Raw genomic sequence first — 26,553 nt, forward strand, 5'->3', positions numbered from 1 at the left:
AGGCGGGGCCGGCTGCGCGGACGAGTCCCGTGTGGCCCGGACGTGCTGGCGGTGCTTTCGGACTCCCGTGACGAGACTCTGAACTTGATTTCACATTCCAGATGTCTTACTTAATATAGCCGTTTCTTAAATTCTCGTAGTTATTTTTTAAACACAGAGGAGCTGATGCGATAGGAGGGAGGCGCCGCAGGGCAGCCTCTCGAGTCAGTCAGCGACCACGCGACTCCAGTGGGGAGACTCGGCTCTTGCTGTGCTGCTTCCCTGTCTCAGGCTGTGGCTTGCAGCCACGGCCGTCGGTCACCGATCTTGCTGGAGGGCACACCAGGGGCGAACCTGAGAAGCAAGTCACCTGTTGCCACGCTTTTGTGGCACGCTTTTGTGTGCCAGCGCAGTGTTACAGGGTTTTCATGGTCGCGGGGCTAGATGCATAGGCAGTAAGTTCTTTTTTGGTGGCAGGGAACATGTCCCACGGCCTCTGTGCAGGTGTGACCGGCGATGGCTCCTACGTGGGTCCAGGTTGGAAAGAGGAAGCCAGAGCAGGAAGGTGTCCTGGGGGCTCCGGGCTCGGGCTCTGAGGTCTGGCAGCTGCCACAGCAGCCGCCCCCGTGGGTCCCTGCCCGAGGGGCTGGTTCATCGCTGCGAGGCCCGAGCTTGTGGGTAGTCCTCGTGTGTATATATATTTTAGATGTGGTCTGGATACTTCAAAATTCAAACACATGTAAAGCTTTTTCTTACCGTTTTTTCATTGCCGTTCTTAAACGTCTGTCCAGGGCTGGTTTCCTGGCCGGATAAGGACACGCAGTGCCCAGATCCCTTCCTTTCTGCATTTCCTCAGTCCCAGGGCAGATGCGAGCTGACATGTAAGACAGGGTCCCAGACGTTTTTGTCTTGAATGTGTCCGTGAGGCGGCAGGGACAGGGATTCATTTGCTTTCTCAGGGCGGCTGGACCAATAGGGCCTTCGAGTGGAAGAGTGCGACCACGTGAAGCAAGAGTTTTATTCCGCCCGTCCTCACATCCCGCGCCGCAGACGCCCGCGCCGCTGCCTGCGACAACGCCCAGCAGCGAGCAGAGCCCAGGGCTGGGCCTTCCGGGCGCCCCAGCGCTTCACCGCTGAGAACCGGTGCCTGCCTGTCGGGGGTTTCCATGGAAACCCAGCCATCCCTTCTGCCCTTTCCAGCCCAAGCTGCGCGGCCCACGCTGCCGCCTGCTGTTAGCCTCGGGGTTCTGATCGGCCCACGCGGGCCTCCCTGCGTGGGAGAGATGCGCTCTCAGCTGTCTGTCGGCCGTGACCGCCCATCACCGGGGCCCTGCGCCGCCTCCGCAGAGAGGCGGAGACCCCTGCACTAGGGCGGCAGTCGCTGCCGCCCTCACCGGCCGGAAAACTAGTTTTGAATGTTGAGGTTTCTTAGCCAGGAAATTCGCACAACTCTCTATAAGACTTTAACATGCCTTCAAGTCTTGAACATTAATTAACATAGAACAGGTAGGCAGGGCGGTTAGAAGGCAGAGTAGTTGGGCAGCCACCCCGGGCTGCCCTCTGAGGTCCAGAGCGCCACCGGAGGGCGGGCACACGGCGTCGCAGGGGGACGCAGGGCCCAGTGCGGGAGGAGGGAGGAGGGACCCCCAGCACCGGCCAGACCGGGGTCGGCCCCGGGAGAGGAGGGGGAGTCGCGCCGCCAGCGAGGGGCACCCTGGTCCGGACCCCGTCTGTCCGACCTGGGGCCCCGGAGACACACGGGCCTTTTCAGAGGGCAAGGCCCTTTCTAGGGAGGCCTTTCCCGCCAGCGACCGGAAGCTCTGAACCTGAGTTAGGTCGGCACTTTGTTTTTGTGGTGATAAGGCACTTTTTAAATGCCTTTTTTAAATCACATGACGCATTTGTAAATGGCTCAGTCACACAAAAACTACTCCAAAAATCTCCCTCTTTTTTTACAGTTAGTAAAATCTGGTTTTTATTTGTGTGATTTTGGTTGTAATGCATCATCACTTTAAACTTAAACAGAATGTCAACCTCCCTCCCCCATCAAAAAAGGCTTATGAAGAAATTTATACTCATGGTAAAACGAATAAATTTTAAATAAATATGCACTAAGTGCTTAAACTAGGAGGAGCTGAAGGATTTTTTTTTAAGCAAAGAGCAAGGTGACCGACGTGTGTGTCGCCGGCCAGCGGGAAGCGTCCCGTTTCTCGCTGCTTTTTCAAGAGGGAAACGGGCGTGGGGGTCGGCTTCCCTCGGGGCCGCTCCGAGCGAGGGTGCAGGTCCGTGCGTCCACGTGAGGCACCATTTGGGAAATCAGCTGTTTAAGTCGTTATTTAGAAAACAACTACTTAGTGACGGACAGAGTAGCGTTGGGATCAAGCACAGGCTGCTGCCGCTTCCACAAAAGCCAGGCCCACAGTCAGATGCCGGTGGTCGCTGAGAGACGTGGGCCCTGCTCACGCCCGGCGCTGCCCTCTCTCGGGCCCCGTGTCCAGGATGCCGGCTCCACGTGCACACACCCAGGGCTTCTCCGCTCCTGCTTCATGCAGTTACTTTTTAACCCCCACAGCACGAGCCATGGACTAAGCTTTGGCCTGTGACGTGGTGTGGTGACTGTCGGTTTCTGCGCCCCGAAACTGTGTTCCCTCGCCGGGCCTAAGGCAGAATTTGACAGTTTCTAAGAGCCAAAAACTGTCCATGTGCCCAAGTGTCAACATGAGGCGTTCACACGGCTGAAGGCCGTCCCACCTCAGGACCCCACCCCTTGCCCCCACTCTCGTCAGATTCTGGGGACGTCACTTGCTGACCCAGGACCCAGGGAGACCCTCTGAGGGAGAAGCACCATGGAAGCTCTTAGAAGCAGTATGCATCTGTTACACCCTTAAAATCTGTGATTTCGCCCTTAATTTTTACATTTCTGGCAGGCACAAAAGCAACTGAAATAACTTAAAATGGCTTTGCAGTGCTGTCTGGTTACTCAGAGAGGACACGGCCGAGAAGTTAGGTGGAGGGAATAACCACAGCGCCCTTTTCCTCCACCTTCTCCCCATCAGAGCAGTGCGGCGCGGGAGCCGGGAAACCGGCGGGCGTGGGCTGGGCGGGCCAAGGGAGGCAGCTGGGGGCCGGGGCCTGAGCCGCGCGTCTCAGCCTACCGGGCCGGGTGGATGGAGACAGGCCTGTGCCCCGCTGGGTCAGTCAGAAGTAACAGGGTTCACGGGAGATCATACCCGTGATCAGTGCCGGTGGTCTGAGAGGTGGGCCCAGGCCCCACAGCCCCGGCCCCGCTGCCGCCACCCGGCCGCCTGGGCTGCCTGTCAGCCAGGGACGCACAGGGTCAGAGCGGAGGGCCTGGGGTGGCGCTGCGTGCACGGTGTCTGCTGGGAAACCTTGCTCCGCACGCGCGGGGCGTGTAACAGGCCCTGCGGCACGGCCTGCAGCCGGACTCCCAGCCCGACGGGGCAGGGGCACGGCTGTCAGAGGGGACAGACGGCGGCGCAGTGGCTGCCGTGGCGGTGACGAGGGAGCCCCGGAGCCCCGGCCGCGCGTCTCCTCCTTGCACAGGGAGCTCGAGTGTCAACGGGAGTTTGTTTTCTGGAGAAATGAGAGAGCTGCTTGTTCGGGGTGTTCATTTCTTTCGAGTAAAGAGCCCAATTTGTGTTTTTAATGGCAGGTGCCCCACGCCTGGCTGTGATGGCTCCGGACACATCACCGGCAACTACGCCTCCCACCGAAGGTACGTGGGGCTGGGCTTCCGCTGAAGCCGCCCTTTCTCCGTACGCCCTGCCCGGGAACACAGCCACCTGGTCCACGGGGGCCCGCAGAGCAGCGCTGCGCCGTGCGGGCACTGGGCACCCGACGCCTGCGCACGGGGCTAGCTTGCTGCTGCGGTGGCTCCGCCCACTGCGGGGCTGCACGTGACAACAGAAGGGCTGAGCGGTCAGTCAGCTGCTGGCTGTCCCTGGCCACGTGCCGGACGGTGAGGCGGCCGTCCAACCGCGGGCGAGCTCTCCCGCTTTAAGTGCCCCTGCAAAGACAGGGAGAGCGAGGACAGCGAGCGTGTCGGCCACCTGCCGGCTACTGCCCACCATAGCAGGGCCGCTCGCATGGGCCTGGGGCGCGGGCGGTGGGTCAGAGGTGTACCCGTGGCTGCCCGAGGGCCGCTCGCTGGCTGGCCGCCCTGTCCCCTTCCTCAGTGGGACCTAGCTGCGAGTCACGCGCCTCTGGAGCCACTTCGCAGCCGCCGGGAGCGCAGTGTGTGCGGCCCGGGCCCGTGGAAGGGCGGCGTGTGGAGGCCCGAGAGGACTGGGCCCTGCGGCCCTGCGGGCCTCTCTGCTCACCCGAGGCCGGTCCCTCCCCCGAGACCAGCAGGTCCCCCCGGCGCTACCGGCCTCCTGGGTTGGACGGGTCTCTGCCGCGGGGGCCTCTCGTGACATCACCAGTGGCCCCAGGGCCACCGCCACCACCCGCGGGTCTGGACAAGCCGCGGGGCGGCGGCCTGGTTTTGCCAGTCCCGAACAGCCACTGCATTTTGTAGAACAAGAGTCACCTCCAGAAAGTGTCCAGAGTAAGGCCGCTGGCTTCGAGTAGATGCAGTAAGACCAAACGTGGAGGCCCGGTTACGGGTCCAAGTCAGGCACAGTCCACGCCGCGCTTTAGTCTCCCCTCTCTGAGAAGCCTCCCAGTCCTCGTGTGGCCGGGTCTTGCGGCATCCAATACCGTCCGCGCAACGGAAAGTGGACGCTTCGGTCACTTCCTGCCCAAAGTCTGATTTCACTGACTGCTTTTGCTGGGTATCAGGTATAATGCAGTTTAAACACTGTTCACTTAACTTGGGTCCTAGATGGTGAGTGTCGCTGCAGCATCAGCCCGTGAATCCTACGAGGATTCGCTAGAGAGCAGCACGCGGGCTGGATTTGGCTTTCCGCCCCTGGAGGGGCCGGGGGCAGCCCCAGCGCAGGGAGCCCACGACAGGCAGAGTGCGCGGTGGCGGCGTGCATGCTGGTGACCACTCCGCCACAGGATGCGGGGCAGCGGAGGTGCTGCCTGGTTGGCCGAGCCCGTTTCACTGAGCCCCAGCCGAGCTCAGACGCCGACACCCTGCCTGGCCTGCGGGGCCAGGGCACAGGCTTAAGCGCAAACACGCCCTGGCGGTCACCACAGCCCTTTTCCCAGGAGCGCGGGGGACGTGCCCCCAGTGCAAATGCCAGAGAAGGCTTGACTGGGCGCGCTCAGCCCCTGCGTTGATTGCGCTGCGCTCCCTGAGGACGGGTGCTGTCCCCTGGGGTTCTCAGAGCCACACCGGCTGATCCGTGACTCGGCCGCGCACCGGGGGAGGCTGAGGCCGCAAGAGGCTGCGCGGCGGGGCCGGAGCGTCGCCAAGGACGCGGGCAGCATGGTCCATCCCGACAGGCGGTCCGGTGCCTGCTTTTCTCTCGGTTTTACCAGCGGTGTGGTTTTTTAGTCTCTGCATCATCTCTGCAACTTCCCCAAGTTCACTTCACTCCATATTTATCGACTGACTGTGATGCTCTGTAGAAAACCCACCGCCCGTGCTTTGCTGCCCCCGCCCCGGTTCCCCGACACGCCCGGCGAGGCGACCAGAGAGTCCTCCTCGCTGTGGGGTCCGCTTCGCCCTCCTGTCCTCACGCAACACGCACGGGCCCCCTCCAAGGTCCGCCTCCAGGCGTCTTCGCAGCTTCCCTGGCCTCCCCAGGCCTGTGTCTCCGCCTCCCCAGTGGCCCCAGCACAGGCCCCCAGGCCCCCACTTCGCTCGCTTGTCTGGCTCAGTCACCCCGCTTCTGAGCGGCGGGGAGGCAAGGCCATGTCGTGGCTGCAGCTCAGAACTGACATCCACCCACCTCACAAGGGATTCTGCCACGTGGACGCGACCCCGCAGGGACAGGGACGCAGTGGTCCTCCGGCCTGGGGCTCTGGCTGCAATGGCCGCGGGCCCCGCCTCTGGTCTGGCAGTTCCAAGGCGCGTCTCCCGCGGCCACGGCCGCGCTGGGCCCCCCCCCGCACCCTCCGGCTGGAGGCTCCCCTCAGGGAAGGGCAGGCTTCTCCAAGGCCAACAGCGTTTCCAAAACACATGATTCCTGGTGAAAACGCAGCTGCGTAAGGAGCCCCACGCCAGCAAGAGCAGGTCGTGGGAAGTGTGGGTCCTGTCTAGGAAGCTGCTCGTCACTTACAACCTAATTGCAAAAGCCAGCCGGGAACTCCAGAGACCTAGTGAATTCAGTAAAAACTCATTGGCCCAACAACTGGGCCGAGAGCTAAGGAACAGTGGAAATTGAGATGTTCTTAACCTCAAGGAAAAGACTATTAAGGGAGAGAAGAGACGCAAAAACAAGACAGAGACGCAGACATAGACGCAGAGTTACTGAGGCAGAAACCCGGGAGGAGAGGCGGCGGTGGCCCTGGGCAGGGCGGGCGGCCAGGGAGGGGCGGCAGTGCCAGCTGAGTGCGGAAGGGCAGGAGCCCACGGGGGTCACAGCGAGGGCGGGCTTTGCAGCGAAGGGACAGCCTCAGCACAAGTGCGGGGGGGCAGCAGCAACAGCGGATTCGGTGGCTGTCCCCAGCCGGGGAGCCAGTCCGCCTGGCCCGGCTCCGCGCCAGCACGGAGCAGGGCTGCCGATGGAGCGCGGCGCCAGGGGTCTTTCCAAGCTCACGAGGAGGTTTAACCTCTGCTCTCGGGACCACAGGCAGCCTGTGGGGGCAGGGCTGGCTGTCAGCAGAGAGGAGCGCAGGTGAGAAGCAGGAGCGTCCGGTGCGGTTGGGAGGTCAGGGCGCCGTCCGGAAGGCTTGGTGCAGGTGCCTGGGCCCGGCGGTGGCCGGGACAAGCCAGCCGGGCTACGGGGGGCTGTGGGGCGGGCAGAACAGGAGGACGCGGGGACCCGGGCCTCAGATTTCCAGTGGGAAGCGTGGGCCATTATCTGAGGCCAGACACCCAGCTTAACCGCGGTCCAAGTCACCCCCAGAGGTCCGTGGGGAGGGCAGAGTCCCCTCACGCCTGCTGTTGGCACGCCCTGGGCGGCCGCGCAGGGAGGAGAGTCCTCCTGCTGAGGAAGGACAGGCAGCCCCAGCGCCAGAGACCAGCTCCTCCCGGGAGCCCGAGCTACGCTCAGCACCACCGCCCGCCCCCGAGACGGCCGCCCCCAGGCCCGAGGGACGTCTCCCTGCGCCGGCCCAGGCGCCGGGCGGCAGCGGCGGCCTCGCTCAAACCGGAAGCGACTGTGGGGTTTAGACTTGGCCCCAAAGGAAGGAGTCGCAGAGCCAGACCGAAGCGGCAGTAAAGGCTCTGAGATTGCCGACCAAGCCTCTGCCAGCGCCCGGGGCACCCGCCCGTGTCCAGGCTCCCGTCGCAGGTCCGCGTTCGGGGACAGGACGCGCGTCCTCACCCCGGAGTGCGGGCGGGGCCGGGGGCCGCACGGGGAGACCTGTGCCTGTCGCTGGGCACCCCGGGCTCCCTCCTGGTCCGCGGGCCTGCGGCGGCTGCTGCCGCCACTGCCGCCGAGGGGCTCCGAACTGGGGCCCCGGTGGGCAGTGGGGTCCGTGGGACATGGCTCTGTTCCTCGTGGGCTCCAGCGCTCGGCTGGCGGGAGGGGTGCCTCTAGGCTCCCCCGAGCGTGGACATGGCAGGAAGGGGTATCAGAGAGCCAGCGGCCGGCGGGTAGGCCCGCGGCGGAGGGTCTGCGGGGACTGCAGGCTGGCGGGAGCGCCGGGCCACCCCCGCGGAGGGACGTGCCCTGGAGCACACGCCGGGGCTGCGCCCGGGCCGCCCCCAGTCTCGTTTCCCGCCGGGAGCGCAGGCTCCTGGAGAGGAGCCCCCAGAGCGCCGCCGCGCCTGCGCGCTCTGAAGGCGCGCTCCTTCCTCAGCCTTTCAGGTTGCCCGAGAGCGAAGAAGAGCGGCATCCGGATAGCACAGAGCAAGGAGGACAAGGAGGACCAGGAGCCGATCAGGTGCGCGCGGCGGGGGGCGGGGGGCGGGGCGCCGGGGGCCGTCGGCGCGCGGGGGCGGGGCGCGCGGGGCGGGGCGGGGCGGGCCCGCTCTGGGAGGGCCGCCACCTGCGAGGTCAGGCCTTGGAAACCGAACCACAGCGAATGCTCTGGGTCACAGGCGACGAAATAAGCGAACACCCCCCATCGGATGTCCCGAATGAGTAGCCGCCGGAGACTTCCCGCCGCCCCCGGGAGGAGAGAGCCGTTTATTTACAGGGAGAGGCAGGTTCGGGGAAGTCTTCGGAGACACAAAAACCCGGCGCCCAGAGCGGACCTTGTGCCGACGCTCGGGCCGTGAGAGCCGCCGAGCCGCGCGCTCCGAGGCGGACCGGGCCCCCCGCGCGGGGCCGGCGCCGCCCTCCCACTCACGCAGGCCGCTGCCCACACGCTCCGGGGCGCGGGCCTCAGACGCCACTCCGATAGACCTGGAATTTCAACCGCACTCCGCGTCGTCGGAGAAAAAAATTTCAGACGAAATAAAAATTACCACAAAAACTACTAAAGTAAATTAAAATGAGCCAAAGTAAATAGGTAATACAAGTTCTATAGCATGTAACTTTACGGGTTTCAAGAAACGCAGGCAAAGCCCGCCAGCGTGGGGCCGTGGGGCCGTGGACGCGGACTCGCCGAGTCCGAGCCGCCGGAGGCGCTGGGCGGTGGCCCGCGGCCCGCGGGAGGGGCCGTCGCCGCGCCCTCGCGCCCGCAGCGGCCCTTTCGTTCGTCCCCGGGCGTCCCCGCGGCGCCGTCCGCGCTGACGCCCTTCCAGGGCCGGGGGCGTCCGGCGGGAAGGGCGCTCCGTGGCTTCCAGAGAACAGGGCCACGCGGAGTCGTGTTTTCAAGCTCCCGAGGGACAGCCTTTCCACAGGGCCCGCCGTCCCCACTGCCTTTGCGTGTTTCCGCCGTGGAAGCTGCGGCCCGTCCCCCCGCGGGGCCTCGGCCGGCGCTGGCCGCGGGCGGCTCGGCGGGGACGGAGCGCCCGTCGCCCCCTAGGAAGCCCCCCAGTTTCGCTCCTTTTCCCTGTCTCCCGCCTGCGCGCGTGTAGCTTTTCCTCCGTGTCAGGCGCTTCCCGCGTCGCTGCGGAGGCCGCCGGGCGGGGGCGGCGGGGCAGCAAGGTGTGTCTCCCGTGTCCGCCCTCAGGTGCCCGGTCCCCGGCTGCGACGGCCAAGGCCACATCACCGGCAAGTACGCCTCGCACCGCAGCGCCTCGGGCTGCCCCCTGGCGGCCAAGCGGCAGAAGGACGGGTACCTCAATGGCTCCCAGTTCTCCTGGAAGTCGGTCAAGACGGAGGGCATGTCGTGCCCCACGCCCGGATGCGACGGCTCAGGGCACGTCAGCGGCAGCTTCCTCACGCACCGCAGGTGAGTGCGCCCGGCGCCGGCGGCGGGGAGCCCGCAGGGCTGGGGTCGGCAGGCACGGTGCGCGCTCGCCGCTCGGCGCTCAGCCTGGACAGCCTGGCAGCGAGCAGCGCCCCTGGGGGCGCAGGGGCCGGGGTGGGGGGCGTGGCGGGGAGCTGAGCTGGTTTGGGAGGCGCCAGCTCGGGGGCGCAGCGCCGCACAGGGGGACAGCAGCTTTCAGACACCTGCGGAGGGTCCGCCTGAGACGCAGGCGCAGCAGACAGTCACCCCAGCGGCTGTGCTTTGCCCGGTGTAAGAAAAACCACGTGTGGTCAGAAGGTCGTAGAAGGAGGGTCCGTTCTGCTGAGTCCAGCAGCCCGGCCCCTGGATTCAGTGGCTGGAGGGCTGAGTCCAGTGATAGAAGGGTCAGGACCCCTGGGGTGGACAAATCAGACAGAGGTCGTTGCGCCGATCGGGCTTGGCGTCCGGGTCGTCACAGACACCGGGCTGGGGAGGTCGGAGGAGGAAACGGGCTGAGGCTGAGACACCACGCGCTGGCAGGAGGGGTTCGGGCCGACCCTCCCTGTGCCCCAGGCATCTCTACTCCGTCTGCAAAGCTCCCACCCCCAGCACAGAACAAACAAAGCCTGGGCGAGGAGCTACGGTGGATGGGGCTCGGGAGGGTGCGGCAAGGGGCCTAACTTTCTTCCAGGAAGACTTTTTTTAAGTTAAGGAAGTAATTCATGTAAAAAATTCAGATAAGACAAAAGGGCGCAAAGGGAGGAGGGGATGTCCACTCCCTGACCTCCACCCTCAGCTCACATCCGCAGGCCGGCAGCGGGGCCTCCTCTCAGCAGGGGCCCCGAGCGGAGCACACGCGGGCGTGCGGCCCCCACGTGCCCAGGACACACTCGCCACCCCATCATCGCCTGCGCCACCTCCTTTCTTCTCGTGCAGATAGGTCACAGGTTCCTTAGATGTCTGCTTAGGGCAGCGGGGCAGAAAGGCCGCCTGGGCGCCCTCCTGGGGTGCAGGGACCTCCCGCTGCCTCCTCCCTGCCCCCCCCCCAGGGCTCAGAGCCTGCAGACGGCCAGTCTCCTCCCGGGTGTGGGTGGCACCAGGAACCGCACCGGCCGCCTGCTACAGACGCTGCAGGTGCCTCTGCAGACGCAGCCGCAGGGCACAGTCCCGGGGGGGCGACAGAACGCTCTCCAAAGTGCCCCCTTCAACCTTTTGGCCGTTCATCATGTTTTAATTTCAAGACCCTGTTACATGACACACAATAACGGTATTTGTGCTCTGCTCTTCTGCCACAAACAGAAAGTTCTGTTTCTGTGGTTAAACCCAAGCACTCGGAGGTGGCAGCAACCCCAGATGAGAGGATGAGCGGCCGGCGCCATCATCCACAGGCAAGCGCGGGTGGGCGACAGACCGCCGTCGCGCTCGGTCCTGACCCCGAGTCCGGAAGCCGGCTCTGGGCCGTCGGGAGACTTAGGGACAGCGCTGCGGGGCGGGGGCGGGAGAGGGCAGCACGGGGGCATCTACCGGGGTGCCCGCTCTCCTAGCCCCTCGGCCGCACGCCGCTGCCAGGAAGACGCAGGAGGTTCTCCAAAGTTAAGTCTGCACGTCCTGACCCGGAAACAAACACAAGTCTTAGACGCAAGTCCCATGGCCATATCATGGGGGGCTTCGCCACGGTGACCAGTTTACCTCTCTCCTGGACCCTCAGAAACCTGTGGCACCCGGACCGTGGGGCCTGGGGCACCTATTTTGCATTCTGCCACAGCCGTCTATAGACGAGAGCCTTCTCGGAGTGGTTCCCATGCTGGTGCTTCCAAGAGGGTGGCAGTGGAAACAAGCCACCACCTTGGCACTCGGGGTGACCACAGCCGCCTCCTTTAGTGCAAGTGCTCGCTGGGGTGGGCCGACCACCCCAACACCCAGAGCTCACGCCTTGCTCCCAGGACAGAGCGGCGGCGGGCAGGCGAGGAGGCCCAGGGGTTTCCTCCTCCTCAGCCAGGGAGGAAAAGGCCCGAGGGCCCGGGAGGGGCACGGGAGCACCCGCCGTCTCCATCAGGACCTGCCGGCCAGGCCTGGGGCAGCAGGGGGTCAGCGGGCGCCCACCCCCGGTCCACTCTGGCCACCCTGACTCTCTGTGGAAGCACGAGGCTCCCCGTCTCCGGCCCCACGCGTGGGGCTGGTTTTGTTGCTGGACAGCCCCTGATTCGCACAGGCCCGCGCTTGGCCTAGGGCTGGCATCCCCAGGACGGGCACACAGCGAGCGCCTACCGAGGAAGCGGCTGTGCCCCTCCGAGCGGGGGCCGCGCCGCCCGGGGCCGCGCCCCCCATCCTGAGGGGAGTCGGAGCCGAGCAGCCGCCGGAGCCCAAGAGCGCGCGCTGTCAGCCCCGCGGCCCCGGGGCCCCTTCCTCTGCACAGCAGGCCCTGAGGTGACCGGGACGCCCTGCCTTTGGAGGCCAGCCTCCTGCCAGGCTCCTCTCTGGAGCCCCCACCCCCGCATCGTGCAGGTCCCCGGCCACCGCCCCGTGCTGACTGGCCGCGGACTGCTGCCCTGAACCGGCTCCGACAGGCCAGCTCCGGCTGTGTCCACCAGCTTTAGCATCGGACGGAGAGCGCTGTGGGAGGGAGAAGCTCAGGTCCGGCACCTGCGCCTGACCGCTAATCCCGAAGGGCCGCAGAGAGCGTGAGGCCAGACTTCTGGGGCACGCCGGTGGCAGAGGCAGCGCTTTGTGCCGTGGGGCCCCCTCCTGGAGTCCTGTCAGCCCCGTCACCTCTTTCTGTCCCCCGCGGCAGAGGGCCTGACGTGCTGGTGCTCTCCGCCCCAGCGACTCGAGTTCGTAGGTGAGCGGCCGCCCGGGGGCCGCCACGCCCGGCCCCAGGTCTGAGCAGGCAGCCGGCCTGGCTCTCAGTGCACAGTGCCTTCTCCTCGAGCCCCCGCTTCCCCCGCGAGCCCTGAGGAGGCGGTTCCCCAGCCACGCGGCGCCCAGCTGGGCGAAGACACGCTCAGCCCGAGGGGCGCCCGAGTCTCCCCGCCACAGGGGCACCCTCCTTTGGAACCCACGTCCCCCGCCGCCGCCGCCCGCCACCCAGACCCTGGGAGAAGCTCGCTGCGCACGGCACAAGGGAGCGGGGGTCCTGTGGAAAGCCGCACCAGCAGCCCAGGATCAGTCAGGAAGCGGGGGCGCGGGAGCCCCCAGGCCGTGCTGGCGCAGGCGTCTCCGCACTGTCCTCCCTGGCTCCGCCTGCCCGAGGCCCCGAATTCAAACGTGGGTTCTGAGAGAGGCTCCCCTCGCTCACGCGGCTTCTGCAGCAGCGGGGCTCCCGGGCCTCCGCCCCACCGTCCTGCGGCCGCGCTCTCCTGTACCTGTGTCCAAGCCTCACTGTCCCGCAAGGACACCACTGGGAGTCAGGGCCCGGCCTGTCCGACGGGCCAGCACCGGGCCTCCACCGCACCTGCAAAGGCCCCGTTTCCAAACACCGTCCCGTTCACAGGTTCCGGGCGCCATGATGCCAGCCGGTCTTTGGGGGTGCAGTCAACCACAGCGATGACCGGCCAGACTTAGCTCCCCTCTGTCAGGACGAGCTGTCAGTAGTTGGAAAGTTCGCTGTCACATGCAGTCGGGGTGTGGCCGGTGGCCACTCCTGGCCCTCGGGACTGGGCTCCTCGTCTTCTGCTCCTACACCTGACGCTTGGAGCTTCCAGCGCAGGTCTCCTCTTGTCCCCGATGAAGAGCAGCCCTGCCCTCTCTACAGCCGCCCTGCTCCCCTTCCTGGACCAGGCCCCCCCACCCTGAGGGAGAGGAGATGAAAACGAGCAGTAACTAGTGAAAGGACGCACGCGTAGGGGGCAGCGGGAGTGGAGCCGTCCGCGCCTGGGCTGCACTCCGGGCAGCTGAGTCCCTCGCAGGACCTCTCCGGCTCCCCCGCCCCCGCCCGCCGCCCCCTGGCGCTGCCAAACCGCACGCCGAGCGCCTCGCGCACTTACCTTCCTCCCGGCGGACGCGCGCCCGCCGGACGCTGCTCCTTGGTCGCTGTCTTCAGCGCTGCTGTCTTCCTGAAGAAGTCCCTCTGCAACCAGTGTCCTGCTAAAAATGCCGAAGGCTGGCTGTCTCCTGAAGCTTCTGCAGGCTTTGCCTTTGCCTCAAACCCTCCCTGGTGCCGGGGCCAGTGGCCCGTGCTGACGCTGGGCCCAGGGATGGGGAGCAACAGGGACGGTGACTTGTTTGCTGCCCAGGGCAGCTCGGCCAGACCTCGGATCCTGTGGCTCTCGGAGCCCAGGCCCGGAGCAGCCGGTCAGAGACGGCCTGACGCCCACTTCCGGCGTGAGGACTTCTCGAGCGGCCACCAGAGGGCGCCGCGTACCGGCTTCCCGCTGCCCGAGGTCGGGCCGGGCCTGGCCAGCAGTGCAGGTGGAGAAGCCCGCACGACCGCGGGGGCCGGGGGGCGCCCTGAGCTTGACTCTGCCTGCCTGGCGGCCGGGCTCTGTGGGGAGCCTCCCAAGCCTGACGGGTCGCCCACCGCTGCTTGTCACCCCGGCGGGCGGCCCTGTTCACTGAAACCCGAGAGAAGCAACAGACCTCCACGGGGGTCTCGGGTCTGTGTGTGGCACAGCCTGCGGGTTGGGGCCCTCAGCCCCCCGGGGCCGCGTTCCTCCGCTGGTTTGCCGGTCCCCTCGCCCCCGTCAGCGTGCTGGCTGGCTCTGCCGGTCTCAGCGGGAGATCGCGGGCGAGAGCCCCGCCTTTGAGCAGCACGCGCTGCGGCGGCACAGGGCCTGGGCACGGAGGACAGGCTTGGGCGGAAGCAGCAGCGCGTCAGGGAGCACAGGGGCCTGAGAGCCTGCGTCCTGGGGGGCGGGGCCACAGCCGCGGGGCCACGGGCAGGGGCTCAGAGATGCTGGGCCAACTGTCCTGCTTTGTGACAGACTCGAGGAGGAGAGGAGCGGACGCAGACACAGACCCCCGCACTCCTGCTAGGCTGCGGGGTCCTCGCCCACGGAGTGAGTGGACAGGGCTCCGCAGAGGGACCCCGGTCTCGGAAGGCCTGCAGGACGCAGCTCGGGCCTCCAGACACTGTGTGGCAAAGTCGCCCTCTGCACAACGGCGGTCGCATCAGGGATGAGCCGGGGGGACCAGCAGCTTGGCAGAGCCTCAGGGGCCCAGACAGGGACAAGGAAAGGTCACCGTGGTGACAGGGCGAGGGGAGGGGACAGGCCTGAGGAGACCCTGCGAGGGTCCCTGGGCAGGCGGGCCTTGGGGGCTGGTGCTGAGCCCCCCAGGAGAGGGCTGCACCCCAGGGCCTCGGTACCCGCCCGTCCCTGCCCCCTCCCCCCATGGTGCCATCAGAGTCCTGGAGGCCTCTGCTCCCTGGCTTGTCACAGGGAGGGAGAAGGCTGAGCCTGGGGCTGGTGACGCCACCTGGGTGGGAGGCCCACTGCTCGGTCCCTTGTTAAGTCTAGAAATGCCACCAGCAAAGGTTCTGGGAAGAACAACAGATAAGACCACGGACCCCGTGCACTGTCCGTGGAAGGAAGGGCCCGCGCCCACCGGCCGCGCCCGCATCCCCCAGGGAGCACGAGCAGCGGCGAGGCCCCGTTGCGCTGGGTCTGCGACCGAGATCACGTTCGGCAGTGTGTCTCGGGGAGACGTGGGGGCCTCTCTCCGCTGCGCTTGGGCCGGCATTGTTGCCGATATCTGTGGGACTCGCGGTCGCTGGCGTTGGAGGGACCCACAGGCCGCACTGCGCGGGGGCCCAGGCCCGGGGAGCCCTGAAGGTCGGGATGAACCTTGCAGTCGTCACGTGGGGAATAGACGTACACACACGACCTTCTGTGCAGGTTCTCAGTCACCGAGGGCAGTGTGCCGGGGGCCCCGGGGGGCGGCGGCCGCCCCGGGCGGCTCGCAGGTGCTCAGGGTGCAGCGCGCGCAGCGAGGCGGGAGCCCGGAGAGGCCCCCCGGCCAGCTCCCCTGAGCAAGGGAGATGAGGGGGTCAAACCCTTCACTTGACGACACTGGCATTAGTTTTAAATCTTTTAGGTGAGATAACAAGCTACTGAAAAGCAGCCCCCGGGAGGCGCGGGGGTCCCCGGGTGCCCGATCCGCCTGGCGAGAGGACGGGCACCGGCGGCGCGCTCCCCACCTGCTCCCCACTCTCGACTGTTGAGACGCAGTTTAAGTCCTCCCCAGCGCTCCACAGCCGGGGAGACGGTCGCTCGCGAGCGTCCTGGGCAGCCCGGGAGGCAGGCACGGCCACGGGTCTCCTGCCCGGCCGCCCTGCGCGCGCGCCTCCGCCCGCACCTGCGCCCGCGCCCCCCCAGACCCATGACTGACAGTGTCCCTCTTCCCCCCCAGCTTGTCAGGGTGCCCGCGAGCCACGTCGGCCATGAAGAAGGCAAAGCTGTCCGGGGAGCAGATGCTGACCATCCGGCAGCGCGCCAGCAACGGTAACCCGGCCCCCCGGCCCCCGCCCCCGCCCCCCCACCGCACGCAGGACAGGCCGCCGCGCTGCCCGGGGACCAGCTCTCCTCAGAGGGGACGGCACCAGTCCTGCCACTTCCGATGAGGCCCCCCAGGCCCCCTGGCCTCGCACCAAGGTCACGGGCCGAGCCGCAGGGGGCCCGCACCAGGGGTTCCGGTGGCTTCTCCCCCGTGTCCCCACTTCTGTGCCTCTGTCCCCAGCCCCAACCCGCTGCCTCCACAGAGGCCACACCAGCCCCCGCCCAGCAGACTGCGCTTTGGGCGCCGGGGCTCCCGAGTGTCCGCAGACTCCCTTTTCCTCCGGGTGCGGCCCCCAGCCTCGGGGTGTGGGGACGGGGCTGCACCAGCCCTTGGGACCCTGTGGACCCCGTAGTTGTGGACTTACAGACTTGCTAGGAGGTACTGGTGAACCCCAAACCCGTGCTCGGGCGTGTTCAGGGCAACACACGGACGCGGGGAGCGGAGGAGAGGGGGAGCCCCGGCCGAGGCGCCCTCCTGGCCGGGAGGCACAGCTGCCCTGCCTTGTGGCCCCAGCTCAGCTCGTGAACGAGCGCTGTGCCTTCCGACCTTCGAGCTCTTGGGTGGTGCTTTCTTTGTGTAAATGGCCCGGGCACAGTGCTGCAGGGCGTCCACGTTCCCAGGTGCCCGAGGCTGCCACAGGGGTGACTGGCCTCGGTGGCCTCCGCCCCGGCTGCCAGTGGCCATCGGAAGTCCCGGTGGACTTCAGTGTCTCTGAGTCCACAGTGTGCGTCAGCCAGGGAGTTTCAAACAGAAACACGCCTGGCGTTGGCTCCACGTGGCCGGGGGTCTGTGTCTCCCCCGGAGCGGCGCTCAGGGTCTGTCCGGCGAGACGTGGGAAGCAGAGCTCCGCGGGAGGAGCCCCGAGTGCCACTGGTCAGCAGTCGCACTCCGGCCGCCTTTGGGAACGGCTTGTGGGCCCCTTCCCAGCCCCAAGCGGATCTTGGGGGACGCGCAGCCCCGCTCGGGCGAAGCCCTGGCACCACAGGGCAACACGGACGTGTGGCCCACCAGCCGCTGGGAAGACAGCGGCCACCATGTGTGTTGGGGCCTGGGCTCCCGTGCTGGGGAGATGGGCCTTCGGCCAGTACCCCTGCCCTGCGGTCCCAGCGGCCGCCTGAGAGAGCCGTTCTGAGACACAGTGCCCACTGCCGAGGAGAAAATGCCGTTTACAAACTTCCAAAACCTTCGCTTAGCCGTAGGCGCCTGGGTCAGGTTCGCCTCGTTAGCGAAGGAAGCGGCCGCTCGACGGAGGGTGGGCGGGAGGACAAGGAGGACAGGTCGGGAGGGCAGGTCTTCCGCCCGCAGAGACGTGGGGCACCGGGCGGGGCACCGGGCGGGGCACCGGGCTGGGCACCGGGCTGACAGCAGGGAGCCCCAACCTGGCAGCTCTGGGCCTCTGACGGCCGCCTCCACATCACGCACCCGACGTTCAGCCCCCCCCCCCGCCATGCACCCGCGGGCCTCGCGGTCAGTCAGAAAGAGCCTGCTGTGGCGGGGGATGCGAGCCAGCGCCGGACGGGCCAGCCGGGCCTCCTCAGCGCAGGGGTCGAGACCCCGGCCTCCTCCGCTGGGCGACCGGCACCGGCGCTGCCCTGCTCAGCAGTGTCGCCCGCTGGGCCGCCGCCGTCCGCCCATTTCCCTGCATCCGAACCCAGTTTGCCATTTCTTCCTGCGGCAGGTTCTGGCACACGCAGGGCCCCGGGTGTGGGCGCTGAAGCCCAGGTAACCTGGGGAAGAGCAGCGGAGGGTGAGCGCCAGGCCCTCCCAGGCCCAGGTCCGTGCAGAGCCGGCTGTCGGCCCTCCTGTCCTCGCCTGTTGGGGCTCCTTGGTGCCGAGACCGGAGCCACAGCCCGGACCGTGGGCTCGCTGGGGTGGGCGGTGTCCTGCAGATCGCGAGCTCGCTGACTTGACCCTTGGTTAGGACGCATCCCAAGGTTGCGAGTTCAGTCCCCGGTCGGGGCGCATAGGAGAGGCACCCGATGTTTCTCCTATCGATGCTTCTCTCCGCCCCTCCCCCATTTCTGAAAATAAGTAAATATCGTCTTTAAAAAAATAAGAAAGACCAGCGGCCCATCCTGCTCACCCCGTCACCCCCTTCGGTGAGGGCCCAGCGTGCCGACGGGAGCCGTGACCGTGCACGTCCCTCCAGACCCAAACATCCGGTTTGCACGTTGCCAGCTCCCGACGAGGGACTTCTCTCTCCCTGTCTTTTTTCGAAGATGCAGAGTGTAAACACTCACGTGAGGTCATGCGCCCTTTTCCATGTGTAATGAGCGTGTCCGGCAGCTCCCCTCCGCCCGCCCCCTCCCCACCAGGAGCGGTCCCCAGCCCGAACAGTCCCCTGGTGAGCTGGCTCTCGGTAGGAGGCCCCTACCCCGCGTGGCGCGGCCCCAGCTCGTGGTGAACCCACTGACGCAGCGTCTGGCCACCGCGTCTGCACGTTTGGACAGCCTGCTCGAGATCTTGTCGAACGACGAGTTGAGCCACAATGCACTTGCTTTACACGCCAAGGCCGCCCTGCCCTGGGTGGTCCTGCGGGGACAGGGACCGCAGGCGGAGCTCTTCCGGCCACCTCCCGCGTGCCGGCCTCCCGCGTGCCACACGCCCTCGCTCGCTCGGCCAGCCCTGCGCCCGGCTGCAGGAGGCCGCCGGCAGAGTCCGCTCCGGCAGAGGGGGAGGCGGCCGCGTGGCCCCCCGAGGCAGTGCGGACCCCAGCCTGCGCCAGCCGTGGGCGTGCGCTCGAGGAGGAGGGAGCTGTTGTCGGTTTCTGGGCCCTCAGCGGCTGCGGGCACGTCGTGGGGGCTGAAGTGGCTGCTCAGGGCTCATGGAAGCGAGACCCAGGGCTTCACGTTCACAGTCACCCGGGTCCATCTGGGTGGCGGCCGAGGGAGGATCTGGCCGCGGGAAGAGCAGCTCGCCTCGACAGCAAGGCCGACTCACGGGGAGAAAGGGCCACCGCGTGGGAGTTCAGGACGGGCGCGCCGCATGCTCTGCCCCACGGCTGCTGTGCGGGACGAGCCAACAGGAGCCGTCCGCGTGCTGGTCTCCGCGGCGTCTCCGGTGTCCGGGGCCTCCCCTCTCAGGTCAGCCGTGCCGCGTGTGGCACAGAGGATGGCGCTAGCCCCAGCTGCCCGCGGAGCCGGGCTCAGCCTTTCCCGTCGGTTTGCGCGGGGATGGCTGTCATGCCGTGTGCCCGCTGGGACTGGGAGCCTTCCCTGGGCGCCCGGAGCCCCTGCATCCGCCCGATTCTGCTCTCCCCCAGGACACGCAGAGGGGCCTGGGTGGTTCTGACCCTGGCCGGTGCCGGGGCGGAGCCCAACGGCCAAGCGAGCCTCTGTCCGGCCGTGTGCCGCCGGCCACACGGAGCGCTGTGCCCCCGCCGGCCCGCCCTCCCATGCTCGCGTTCGGTCATTCAGAATTGAGGGGTCGCGTCATCCCCGAAGGTGGCCCTTTGTGACCGCTGACCTCGGGTCTGTCACTGCTCCGTTGCTCTTGTCCTTTCAGTCGGGGAGCTGGTCCTGAGTGCGCGGCCGAGTCGGGTTTGGGGTGACGCCTGACCGAGGTTTTCTGACCCCAAGACTAGGCTTGGTGAGGGCAGAGACCCTGCTGGGGATGCGTGGGAGGGGCAGGGAGCGAGGCCGGGGGCGGCTAAGGCAGCCGGCGGGTCAGGGGCTGCCCCAGGTCCCCCCAGCCCGGCCCTGGCCCGGGGGCCACCCCCGCGGCTCCAGCTCGTCCCCCTCGGGGGGTCAACCTCTCGGTGCAGGGTGGTTTCAGGCACCTTAATAGTGATTGACAAACGGGATGATTCTTAAAACTCAAGGGCATTTCCCCCCCCAGCAAACTCCATCCCAAACACACAGAGCAAAGGAGACCCTCGCCCTGAGCCTCCCGGCCACAGCCTAACGCGCCCCGCCCCCCGCCCGCCCTGACAGGGATCGAGAACGACGAGGAGATCAAGCAGCTGGACGAGGAGATCAAGGAGCTGAGCGAGTCCAACTCGCAGATGGAGGCCGACATGATCAAGCTCAGGACGCAGGTAACGGCCCCGGAGCCCATCCCTGCCGCCCGTGCGGGGCCGGCCGCGGCCTCCCGCCCGGCCCCTTCTTCCGTCACTCTCTCACCCAGTCTTCCCCGTCTTCCGCCGCAGCTTTGGGGGCCGCGGCGCTGGAGCCCAGGGGCCCCCGGCCACCCGGCCGCTGTTGCGTGGTGTTGAGAGGTGGCCATTCCCTGAGGTCACATGCTCTGTCAGCAACGCAGCCGTGCCCATTCCCACCCCTGCCGGGGGGCTGGCCCCGCGCCCCAGGGCCTCAGGCAGGACGTCGGCTCCGCGGGGCCAGAGGCCACCCCGTGCGCCCTCGGGGCCCAGGGCCCAGGGCCCCAGGCACCAGGCCGCATGGCAGGCAGCCTGCGGGTGGGCAGGTGGCGGGGTAGCCACCAGATGCTGGGGGGCAGGGCATCGCCAGGCCGCCCGCCGCGGCCCTGCAGGTGGGCGTCACGGGACTCACCGACCCGCCTGGCGCCGAGATTCGCAGAGCCGACCTGCCTGGCCAAGCGCGGGCCGCGGGCCGCCCTCTGGGCTCCCATGGTGCTGCCGCGCCTCCGCAGTGCTCGGGTCCGGGGTGCGTGTGGCCTCAGCCGAGGGGCCCCTCGCGCTGGCCCTGCAGGGCAGGCAGGGCTGCTGTCCTGCTGGGAAGGGGGGGCCCCTCCCACCTGCCCTTACGGATGCCCTGGCGAGGCTGAGGCCGGCCAGGGACTGGCCCGGGCCCTGGGCATCCACACGAGGCCGCTGCCTGCTGGTCCTCGTTCCCAGAGTAGCCAGTGGGCTGGGGGGGCGGCGCCCTCGGCCTGGCCCCGCGACCCACTCCCGCTGGCACCCCGGGCCCACGCCTGCCCGGTGAGCATTTTCCTGACCTGTTTCCAGGCCTCTGGCTTTTCTCAGCGCCCGGCTGGCTGCCAGGTCTGGCGGGGGTGCCCCCGGAGGCCTCGCACCACGGCCTCCTTCCACCCGCCAGGCCCTTCTCTGGCAGCGACACGCGAGGACCCAGCCCGCGGTCAGACAGAAACATCGCCCTCTCGCCTCTCTCGGCTCGGGGGCTGAAGGTCCCCGTCCCTCCCGGTGACGCACTGGCGCCGCCCCCGAGGCCCAGGACGGAGGGCGAGGCCCAGGGCCCGGAGCCCGAGCTGCAGAACCCCGTGCGCGCACCCAGCTGTGCCGATGGCGCCACAGCCGCTGCGGTGACCGCTGGGGCCCCGGACTGCGGACTGGCCGGGGGCCTCCTGCTGCCACAGCCGCCGCGGGGAGCGCCCGCCGCCCTGCTTTCTGGGGCCTCGCGCAGGAAGCCTTTGGCAAAACCAGGGCTCCGTCTCGGTGCTGTGGGGCCAGGACTCGGGGCAGCGCGTGTGGTTCCCGGGAGCTGGTCCCGGCCCCAGCTCCGCATGGGTGCTCGCCCCGCCCCACGTGGGAGTGGCCCGGAGGGTGGCTGGCAGGCGTGGGCATGGCCTGCCCGGTCCCCACGGCCTCGCAAGGTGCTCTGTGAGCTGCGTGGGGCCACCCTCCTCCGACCCCGGGAGCCCGCCTGTCCTGTTGGTCTGTAGGTCCCTCCGTGGGCGCTGGTCCTGCGCGGGTGGGGTCGGCAGGGCTCCGCCCCGAAGCACGAGCAGGCACGTAGGGGAGGGCGGAGCAGGCCAGGGAGCCGGGAAGTGCCCCGGACATGCCGGTGTCTCCGATGTGCCGGGGCCAGAGAGCTTCCCGGAGGAGGGAACCGGAGCCCGGAGGGAACAGCCGCCAGGGTGGTCCGCACGCGGGGCCAGCAGGATTTGCAGGAACCCGAGCCGGGAACCTGCCCGCGCCAACCACGACCCGCTCCGAAAGGCCGGCGCGCCTGGCCCGCGCGGCCCCACGTTTCCGAGGGGAACGGGCCGCAGGCCGGAGGGCTGAGCCCCCCGAGGAACAAGCCCTTCGCCCCGGAGCCTCGTTATCGCGCCAGAGGGCCTTTGCGCCGCCCACCCCCGCGCCTGTGTTGCAGATCACCACGATGGAGACCAGCCTGAAGAGCATCGAGGAGGAGAACAAGGCGATCGAGCAGCAGAACGAGTCGCTCCTGCACGAGCTGGCCAGCCTGAGCCAGTCGCTCATCCACAGCCTCGCCAACATCCAGCTGCCGCACATGGTAAGTGAGCCCCGGGCGACCGCCCCCCGCCGGCGCGGCCGGGCGTAGACGGCGGTTGCCGGGGAGGCCTCCGCAGGCCCGTGCTGTGATGCTGTGTTATGCTGATGTGAATGTCCTATTGGGGAAATGAAAGCTGTGTATGAACTACTATTTGATATCTCGTAGGACCCAATCAATGAACAAAATTTTGATGCATACGTGACTACTTTGACGGACATGTATACAAATCAAGATCGTTATCAGAGCCCAGAAAATAAAGCCCTACTGGAAAATATAAAGCGGGCTGTGAGAGGAATTCAGGTCTGAACAGCTGCTGTAGTGGCCGTAGTGACGGAACCTCTTAACAGGACGCCTCTGTCTCTCGCTGCTGTGACCTCCCAGAAGCTGTTCTGTCCCTGTTCCTGTTGGAACAGTGTCCTGCTCCTGAGACTCCACAATGGTTTTATGTCTTGCTCTGAAGATAGCACCTGCAGAATAGTTTTTGAATACATTCACATTTTGTACGTTTTCATATAAGCTGACATAGTGTGATATCCCATGTAATGTTTATAGCTGCTAATGTATGCACATCCGGGGGGATCTATATTTCTGAAGAGGTAAGCCGATCAAAACAAATAGAGTGTAAATTCTTTTTAATGCTCTAGCGATTAAATGTTTTAGTATTTTGAACTGAAATGGACAACAAAACACACACACACACACAGCTTCGAGTGACCCTGAGGTGACCTCAGCCACTTTTTAGACATTATCATTTCGCCTCATGTTGGAGGATTTTATGGAATTTAAGAAATACATTTTGTGTGCATATTGTTTCATAGCAAGAATTGGTTGCAAAAAAATGCTTTATTTTTGAACAATGCTTGGAAATATTATGTGATTTTTTTGTTTGTCTGTTTTAGGAGGATGGTGGATGGTGGGGGCAATAAATGAGGTTTTTTGCATTCCAAGGAAATGGCATATGGACTAACTGTAAGAGATAAGTAATTTATTGTAAGACAACATCAAGCCATGGAAACTTGGCAGAAGACTCGAAGCAGCTCACACAGCGCGTTTAAGGCGGCTGCCGAGCATGCACACTGTGGCCCTGGGACCCCCGCGAGACAGGGGCCTGGGAGAGGCAGACGCCGCGAAGATGTCCTTGTCCGTGTCCGATAAACTCTGGAACAGCCGCCTGTGGCCTCCCCAGGCGCGGCCCGGCCCCGAACTGCCTCCCCTTGCGACGCGGCTCTTGCAGCCGCGCCTGTGTGCTCGAAGGCCACTGGAGCGCGCGCTCCCCCTTCTGCTCTGACCAGCTGTTACCGTTGTTCTTGTCGTTGCTGTTCTGCTTTGGGGCAGGAAGGGACGCGGATTGGGAGCCTCCGAGCCACTGGACTGACTGTCCTGCTGGATTCAGTGGCAGAGCGGCTCTGCAGCGCCGCCCGGCCCTGCCTGCCGAGGCCTCGCCCGAGCGCTTGGTCCCATCCCGAGCTCTCCTGCCACAACCTCGGCCCCTGTGGCTGGAGACCAGCGGACCCTAGGGCGTTTGCCTAGCCTTGTTGTTGAGTTGTCATGAGCTGTTCCGGAAATGGATGCAATCAGAGTTTAAGAGTAATTAATGTACTTCAGCACTTTTCCTTTACGAGAGACCCTCCTAGACTCGCCCGCCCCGGAGACGGACCGTGTTGCGCGGCGCCGGCACCAGCCGTGCGCGGAGACCGCCGACGGCCACGCGCCGCCCCCCGAGTGGCCCCTGGGACGCGTCGTGTTCTCTGGCGTTGACTTGATTCACGTTACGGCATTGCTTCCTTCCATGTCTTGATGTTATGCAGGAAGTACAAAAGTACTTTAAAATTTTGTTATGAAAAAAGGAAAGATGGGTTTTGTAAAAATAAAAAAAAAATATTTTTAGCAGAACAGGACTTACAGGGTCATTGTCCCCACAACGTGCCAGTCGACTATTTGCACTCACCTTGTCCTATGTATCCGTGCGGACGTGTGCAATTCCCGCGTCGGCGGCCGCGCGGCGCTGACCCCGGAGGGACTGGAGGAGGCCCCGGCCCACCCGACGGCACGGCGGGAGGCGGCGGGCCCTCCCGGCAGACGCTCTGATCCCATCCTCGACCTCGGTGTATATGTGTATAGATGTGCGCACACCCCAGCGGCACTTTACGCGGCTCCCCGGACAGGCGCTCCGTTTCCCGCGAGGACTCCGACGCGAGCTGGGGAAGACGGCGCGCCCGGGCCGTGGCCCGCCCCCGGGGCGCCGCTGTCTGCTAGCGCGTAGTTGTAGCTGCCATGCTCAGAATGCCTTCGAGAGCTGAAGCCAGGTGCTCGGCACCTGCCGCCCCCCGGGCCGCCCGGCGCCGGCTGCTGTCCGGGCCGGCGTCTGCATCCCCCGTCGTGTCTGCAGCTGCTTTGCCAATATAGTGATGCTTTTAGTAGAGTGATAGGTAGTCTCGGTTTTGGATTCTTCTTGTTATCACCTATGTACAATGGAAAGGGGTTTTAAGCACAATTCTGCTGCTCATCTAACGTTGGTAATAATATCAAATCAAAGTTATCTGTGACTATTATATAGGGGATCCCCAAAGTGTCTCATATAGAATGCTGACCTTTCATATGGAATTATTGTGAGTCATCAGAGTTTATTTATTATAACTTATTGTTCATATTCATTTCTAAGTTAATTTAAGCAATCATTTATTAAGACAGAATTTTGTATAAATATTTATTGTGCTCTCTGTGGAACTGAAGTTTGATTTATTTTTGTACGACACGGCATGGGTTTGTTGACACTTTAATTTTGCTATAAATGTGTGGAATCACAGTTGCAGTGATACTTCATTTTTAAATTGTGAACTTTGTACAAATTTTGTCATGCTGGATGTTAACACATCTTACTCTAAATAAAAAGGTGTTGCCACAGCCGTAGCACGAGGGGTCTCTCGCCGAGGGCTGTGTCTTCCCTCGCGTCCCGTCCCGCTGCCGGGGCTGCGCTCCGCGGCTTCGCGGCCCGTTGCCTGCCCTGCGGGGGGCCCTGCCTGCCCCGCGGGGACCCGCACGCCGACTGCAGGTCCCGCCGCAGACCAGGGAGTCCCTCTCCGCAGCCTCCCGCGGCAGCGACGCCCACGCCCGGGAGTTCCGGGGGCGCGAACGCGCGGCGCCGGCCTCCCCGCTCCAGCCGAGGCCCGCGCCGCCCCCGTCCTCACGCACGTGCCCGTGGCGGCCCCTTGGTCCCGAGCAGCTCCCGGCCGTCCGCTCTCCCGGGCCCTCGGGGCCTGTCGCCCGCCGGCCAGGGCTCCTCACGCATCTCCAGGCGGCCCGGCCTCGACGCACCTTCCTGCGTCTCACGCCCGCAGACACGCGCCCAGCCCGGGCGGGGCTAGGCGCCCCGGGGCTTCCCCAGAAGGGCCACCCCTGGGACGTAGGCTACCCTTCAGGTACGACTTTCCCATCATTTACTTATGTTAGTAAAAGCCACCCTTTGAGATTCCCGAAAAACTCTGATAGAGACAACACCGCAAAATGCAAAATCTGAGGAACAGGCCCCGTGCCCTGCACTACACGCGCCCCCAGGGGCCCCCGCTCCCCGGCCAGGCCGCCTGAGCCTCGAGCCTCCGCTCAGCCTCACCGGGGCCCACGGCGGGGGACCCCCAGGCTCCCGCCTCGTCTCGGGAACACACGCGGTGAGGCAGAGGTTGCCCCGCAGCGAGCGCTCGTCGGCGCCTCGGGCCGGGCGCCTCGGGCGTTAAAAGACGCTCCCCGTCCGGAGCGCCCTGGCTGGGATGCTGTAAGCACTTGGTGATGCAGGGCGGCAATAATGTCAAAGCGCCTGCGGAGCTTCCCCTTTAACCCCGTAATTCCAGCAGCCCGTCCTGGGATATTGAAACGAGTGACCGCACGGTGGTAGAGAAAGACAACCCAGCGGCCCCCGGGCCCATGCCGGGGGGACGCGGAGCGACTGGCGACGCGCGTGTGTTGCGGGCACCGAGGCGGGGTTCGGCGACGGTTACCAGACTTGTCCATAAGATCTTGGGAAAACATGGCTGAAGAGCACAGAACACAGTTAAAAATACCCTCGGAAGCAGCTCGCCGGCAGCGAACGCGGGTCAAGGTGGGAGCGTGGGCCGCTGAGAGCCACACTCAACTCCCGGGCGGCCCCGGCCCCGGCCCCGTATGCGCGCGCGCCTGTGCGTGCGCGCGTCTGCGTGCGTGCGTGCGTGTGCGTGCGTGCGTGCGTGCGTGCGTGGTGGAGGCGGTGGGCGTCCGTCCTGGTGCCCCTGGCCCGGGGTGAGCAGCGAAGCCGGCAGCCGGAGACAGTGACCCGCTCCAAGGAAGCTGAGCTCCTCCCCGGAAAAGGAGGGACTCGCCGGAAGGCCCAGCTGGACAGCAAACACCTCCAGGGTGAGATGGGGATGGGGGAGAGGCACACCGACCAGCGGCTGCGATTACATGTCCTTCTCGCAGGACAGGTGTGCATTTTTAAAAAAGGAAGAAGCCGGAGTCTCAGGAGGAATCGGGAGGACCTGGCTCTGGAGGTGCCCACGGTCTGCGCCACGGAGTCCCCAGTGTCCGG

At 65.9% G+C, this 26,553-nt stretch overlaps 1 protein-coding gene across 1 annotated transcript in view; it reads left to right on the top strand.

Moving 5' to 3' along the window:
• MYT1L (myelin transcription factor 1 like) overlaps nucleotides 1-23,625 on the top strand; it is a 205,371-nt gene extending 181,746 nt beyond the window's left edge. The window contains exons 17-23 of the mRNA XM_054570031.1: nucleotides 3,653-3,715; nucleotides 7,858-7,941; nucleotides 9,118-9,339; nucleotides 15,682-15,773; nucleotides 19,761-19,864; nucleotides 21,855-21,998; nucleotides 22,898-23,625. Of these exons, the coding sequence (XP_054426006.1) occupies nucleotides 3,653-3,715; nucleotides 7,858-7,941; nucleotides 9,118-9,339; nucleotides 15,682-15,773; nucleotides 19,761-19,864; nucleotides 21,855-21,998; nucleotides 22,898-22,924 (736 nt within the window). The 3' untranslated portion in view covers nucleotides 22,925-23,625. The remainder of the gene's footprint in view (nucleotides 1-3,652; nucleotides 3,716-7,857; nucleotides 7,942-9,117; nucleotides 9,340-15,681; nucleotides 15,774-19,760; nucleotides 19,865-21,854; nucleotides 21,999-22,897) is intronic.
• The last annotated feature ends 2,928 nt before the right edge of the window (nucleotides 23,626-26,553 follow it).

This window comes from Pteronotus mesoamericanus, unplaced genomic scaffold (genome assembly GCF_021234165.1).
Source record: "Pteronotus mesoamericanus isolate MK-2021 breed Mesoamerican mustached bat unplaced genomic scaffold, CSHL_Meso_final contig_101, whole genome shotgun sequence".
Taxonomy (NCBI): Eukaryota; Metazoa; Chordata; class Mammalia; order Chiroptera; family Mormoopidae; genus Pteronotus; species Pteronotus mesoamericanus.